Source organism: Loa loa (assembly GCF_000183805.2).
Source record: "Loa loa unplaced genomic scaffold supercont3.156, whole genome shotgun sequence".
In the NCBI taxonomy this organism is placed as follows: domain Eukaryota; kingdom Metazoa; phylum Nematoda; class Chromadorea; order Rhabditida; family Onchocercidae; genus Loa; species Loa loa.
In genome coordinates this window covers 103,505-109,581 of record NW_018108336.1, presented here as the reverse complement: position 1 = coordinate 109,581, position 6,077 = coordinate 103,505, and the positions used below count along the sequence as shown (strand labels likewise).

The window sequence follows — 6,077 nt, the reverse complement described above, 5'->3', positions numbered from 1 at the left end:
AATCAGATCACTTTTACGAATATGAAATCAGATCACTTTTACAATCAGATCACTTTTACAATCAGATCACTTTTACAATCAGATCACTTTTACGAATATGAAATCAGATCACTTTTACAATAGTTAATTGTTGTTATTTTGCATAAATTTAAATGTAAAATTGGAAATAATATCTGTTCAAGAAAAAAAAAAAGAAAATCAATGATCAACGATCAACGATCAACGATGGACAATGTTGAAAAATGACGGAAAAGTGGAATTTATTCGATGAATTATTTTGAAAACCTTATACAAAGATCATTGTATGAGCATGTTTAAAAAAAAAAAAAATTCATATGTTCATAAATTTAAATGCAAATTTTGAAAGAGTATTCTTTGTGAAAAAAAAAAAAAATTGATCAACAATATAAAAAATGGAAACTAAAGCTAAATTTTATTAAAATTTCTTGAAATTAAATCGTAAAAAATTAATTTTTGTTATCTTTATTTATCTTTACAAACTTGTTCCTTGAAGTTTTATATTGTCCATTTATTATTGCTATTTTTTTTTTAAAGGAGAGAAAAAAAAAGTTAAGATTAATAAATCTTTATGTAAATTCTGCTTAACTAGTCAGTTATTAGAATTTTTTATAAGAAAAACTTTTGCATTGTTCATGAAATTTTGTTAAATAAAAATTTAATAACTAAATTATTTTATTTTATTATTAGTTAATTTAATCAATAGGCATATAGCTACAATTGGAAAATTCTCGTGTGATTTTAAATTTCAAGTCAAAATTTTGCATAACTTGAGGGTTCAAGCAAAATGTGTCACTCATTGTGATAGCATCAGTAGCGATTCAACCGATTCCATCATTGCATTCCCAGTGGAAGTTCATCGAACTGATATGTCACTCCAAGGAACAGATTCAAATCGTGGTATTTCAAATTTTTATCATTCCATTTTTTTTTTGCAAGAAATTATTATTACTTTTACTTCAATTATATGGAGTTATATAGTATAGATAATGTAGCAATTAATTAAGCGAAAGTATAAAAATAAAAATAAAAATCTCATGAATTCGTTGTTATAAAATAAAATTTAATTCGAAGAAAATTTCAAATAATTTAATTATTTATCGATAAGCATACAAATTATATTAATCTTCCATCAATTTTTACAAATATTCATTACTTTAATAAAGATTATATTGCTGCAATAATAATTAATCAATTACTAATAAAAAAAAAGGTAATGACAATTAATAATGAAAATAAGAAAGATTATATTGCTGCAATAAAAATTAATCAATTACTAATTAAAAAAGGCAATGATAATTAATAATGAAAATAAGAAATATGAAGCTAATTGTCATTAGATTTGGAAAATGATACGATACTTGGTAATTCAACGATATTTTCAATCGAAAATACAGCTTTGGATACACGAATGACATTGCAAAATGCATTAAATTGTCCATTCGAATATATCAGTAAGGTCAGTAACCTTTTTAATTTTTGTTTTGTTTGATATTTTTATATATTTAAATAATTGGAATTAATTTATACATTGGAAATAAATAATTTAAATAATTAATGATAAAAAACTTCTACAAATTCATATTTTTTCTTCCAATCTTTTTTAAAATTTTTAATTTTTTTTCTTAATTAGAAAATGGATCGAAATTTTAAAAAATTATACAAAAATTTCCATATAAATTATTATTTTATTTCATTCATTTCCATTAATTTTATTTAGTGCATTTGTTTGTTTTTTATTGTGTTAAAGTTGCATTAAATTTTAATTTTAACTCAAAATCATAAAATTAAAAATTCATCAAAACTTATATTTGTATTCATTACTCATAACGATATATTCTACTAGCAGCCACCCATATTAGCGATGAAAAATTATTGTTTTGTAATCAATGGTGATTTGGTGAATGTTGAACAAATAATTGAAAATTCCAAATGGTGGTGGAAACGAACAAGTTCCAGAGTGGGTTATTATTTATCAAAAAAGATGCAAACATTTTATGAGGTATGATTCAGGGATTAATTCAATTAATTAAAATATATTTATCAAAAAAGATGCAAACATTTTATGAGGTATGATTTGAAATTAGTCAAATACTAATTAAAATACAATCGTTTTTTTTTCCTTTTCTTTTTCTTTTTTGTTGAAACAGTGAAGAGGATTTTAACTTGAAAAAATTTGATAATTAATTAAAATTTTTTTTTTTCTGATTCATTAAGGTTGACGCACTACTTTGTCGTGGTGAATTACGTTGTGCATATGCACGAAAAGATCGAGCAACAATCATCGAACCAATTCCATTAGAACAAATATTCCGGTTCACATACACCTTTTTTTTCCCCCAGTTTTATTAAAATATATTTATGCAAAAATTTGTTTACTTAAAAATCCAAAGAAAACTTGAAAATTTAATTTAAAATTTAAAAGGTTTTCTAATCTAAAAATCAATTACGACATTATTTTTTTTTTGCTGAAAATCATAATAAAACTAATTACAATTTGTAATATTTGCGCTTCTTAGTTGGTTTTTATTAAAAGTAAAAATTTTTAGTATTTCTATTTTTTCAATTTTTCGTTTTTTTTTTACTAAAAAAAAACAAATTTGTTAAAAATTACTTATCAATATGAATATTATCAATAAATTTCTAATTAATTATCCATCAGATTCTTTCATTTTATTAAATCTTTTTATTTTATTAAATTTCAAAAAAAAAAATTAGCACAAAATTGCTAAAGGAAAAAAAAATCCCTAAATTGTTATTATTTTTCATAATTATTTAACATAATATTCATTGTATTATTGTTAATTCATTAATTAAATAATTCAACTTGTAATTAATCTTAGAGTATTTCGAGTATATAGTCATTGGAAGACATGTATCAGTTTTCATCGAATTATCAGTTGTATTAGTCCAGTTACAAAGAGTAAGTGAGCTATCGTTGGTACATTTAATTTTTGTTTCAGAATTTGAAATAAGCCTTGAAACTGCAATTTTTCTAAAATTATTTTTTAAATTTAAAATAAAACTCAGCATAATCAATAATAAAATGAAGTTTTATGGATGATAAAGAAGATTTGAAATGAAACAGAAATAATTAAAATCAAAATTTCACTAAAACAATTAATGTAAGTTGAATATTTGAATATCCATTACATAATATCAAGTTTGAATATCCAAGTTTGAATATCCAACAAGTTTGAATATGGATATCAAGTTTGAACATCCATTACATAATATCAAGTCTAGTTCATTTATTTTATAATCCATTTCAAATATCTCTCAATTCTAACTTAATTTTTAATAATTTATTATAATTAAACGTGTTGCTTTGCATAGCATTTTCAGATGCAATTGAAGTTTATGGCTTCCAAACACGAATTTTTGTCCAATATTTGTGGAGAACTGAAAAAGTTTGCCATTTTAAATTTGATATAGGAAAAAATAATGCATTTAAAATTTAATAAATGCTTAAATTTCATTTTATTTTCTATGAAAGGGAAAAGTTTTCGAAACTTTTGCTTAAAGAAAAAAACAAAAAAAGTAGAAGCAAAATGTTAAGTTCAACAATTTGTTTATCAAGATAGAGATAAACAAAAAAGATCAAAGATTAACCTTTTTTTTTTACATTCTTAATTAAATTTTCATTTGCTTTTGAATTTTACTTTATTTATTTATCTATTTTTCAATTTTTTTTTTCAGCAAGAAGAAAAACAACGTGTAGCACAAGAATATCGAGCAAGTAAGATTCCGATATCATCAACTACATTAAAGACTACTCCAATGCGAAGAGCATCATTAATTGGAACACCTGTAGGTTCTTATTTATATTCATTAATTTGAATAACAAATGACTGTTAAAAATCTGATTATAAAATTATCTTCAAGCTATTATTATTGAGTATATAATTAATTCCAATTTTTATTTCTGATTTTATTTAACAAACGAAAAAGTTATTAAGTATGCATTTACAATTTCTGTAAGTAATTTCCCATTTTTCAATTATTTATTATGTGATTTGAAGAATGGATCACCTTCATTTACACAATATTCGATTGATAATTCGACTGCTGTTACTGTAGTATCGAAACGTGGTCGTCGTTCACGTATTCCAAATCTTAAAGTGAATTATCAGCGGAAACAAACTTTCCAAACGGATCAATCACTCAATCAACATCATTCTTTGATACCACAATTGCGTAATGCAAGAATTAGAAGTACGCATGAGATCACCGAAACTTCTCAAGTTACATTTCCTGAATTAATTGGTAATAATCGACCGGTATCATTAAATGATTTTAGGCAACAATTTCAGAAATATCGAAAAAAAATTAGGACGAAAAGAAACTTTCCCAGTATAGCTAATTGTTAGCATTAGCATAAAAAAATTAAAATTGTTTAATTCTTACCTTTTATGTTAGGCTTTGTTTATTGTAATGCTAGTAATACATTTATTTAGTTTTTTAATAATCATGTATTAATTTTTGTATGAATGAAAAAACTATCGGTAGTTTTTGATAATTACAAAATACGTATGGAATTTTGAAAAAATATTACTTATTCCTTATCGAAATTTCAAATGAAGATTAAAGTTAAGACAAAAAAGAAAAACACATAAAAAAAACAATTAATCGTACATTGCTATTTATCACTTTACTTATTTATTTTATTATTTGCTTATTTTTTTTTTTTTAATCATTTATCATTTGTGAATACTTTGAATTTAAATCTTTGCACAGTAATTTCTTCTTCTTTGAATAGATTGAAATTTTATGCGAATTTTTTCTTACCTCAATAAAAAAGCAATTATAAGCAGATGTATATGTATGACTAAAATGTTTATCAAATTTATAGTTAATTAAGTGATTACAAATTTATCAATATAATGCAGATTGTTTCACTTTATGATAACCATAATTTCTATGAGAAATTGTCAACTTGTATATGAAGCAGAAATAAAAGTGATGAAAAAGTATATTTGTTACATGGATGGAAAAATCTTAAATGAAAATTCAAATTTTTAAAAAAATTTGTAATAGTAATTGCAGTGCAGGACAGATGTGACAGTTCTGATCAGTAATTTAATTTGGAAGAAACAAACGACAAATAAAGCCTTCATCTTGGTGACACTATCGCAAATGAATTTGCTACAGCAAATATACAGATCATGTAATTGCGATCATATTTGATATCCAAATCTAATTCTTCGAAATTTCATCCTTTCAAATTACTCGTCACCCTTCAATATAATTCCACATCTGCTAAAAACAATAAATATATGCACTTTATCATCTTCTTGAGATATATTTGATAATTCATTGGTATTTCATTCCTTGGAATATTACAGGGTTAGATATAAAGGTTTTTTAGCATACTTTTTTGTTAATTTCCCTATTATTCTAATTTGAATCTTATTAGTGAGTGGATTTTTTACTGTATTAATTGTTTTTGCATTGATTTTTGATGAAGATTAAAAAGACTGAGAATTGTTTTACAATGATGATGAAATATAATTGACAATTCAGGAATGATTAATGATAAAAATAATGCCTGAGTTTCTGTTATGTATATTATGAGTCAGTTGGCTGTCGTATTCAGCACAAAATAATGCATTTACAAAAACCAATCTGTGTCTTGACCACAGATAACCGTAGATAATAAGAATGTTAAGTAGTGGAAACAATTTACACAAAATAAAAACAATTCACAAAAACACACCATCTCACTTGGCCGAAAAAAAGAAAAAACGAAATCATGTCAACCATATAAAATTCACAAAAAATCCAATCCATTTTATACAGAAATCTAAATTAAATAAATATTTCAGATGAAAAATTTTGGTTTAACACAAACTGTCCATCTGTTCACAACATTGTTTTTTCCCTTCCTTTTTTTTGTAAAGCGACAGTTTCATATACTTCTTAACTTATAGCAACATTATTTCAAAAGTGACAAAAACCTTCTATTCGCCTTTCATCTTGCTGTTTCCATTCTTCAATTCTCATCCCTACTCAAATGACAATCCGATTTACGGCTTCTATAACTTGAAAATAGTTCGATG

The 6,077-nt window shown here is 23.8% G+C and overlaps 1 protein-coding gene across 1 annotated transcript; it reads left to right on the top strand.

Annotated features, from left to right (window-relative positions):
* Window positions 1-1,882: 1,882 nt before the first annotated feature.
* On the top strand, window positions 1,883-4,377 carry LOAG_11829 (hypothetical protein; the record flags this gene model as incomplete). Its single annotated transcript, XM_003147349.1, has 7 exons — window positions 1,883-2,020; window positions 2,236-2,333; window positions 2,862-2,941; window positions 3,364-3,428; window positions 3,718-3,828; window positions 4,041-4,233; window positions 4,319-4,377. 7 exons carry the CDS (start codon window positions 1,883-1,885, stop codon window positions 4,375-4,377), a joined length of 744 nt encoding a protein of 247 aa, XP_003147397.1.
* Between the last annotated feature and the right edge of the window lie 1,700 nt (window positions 4,378-6,077).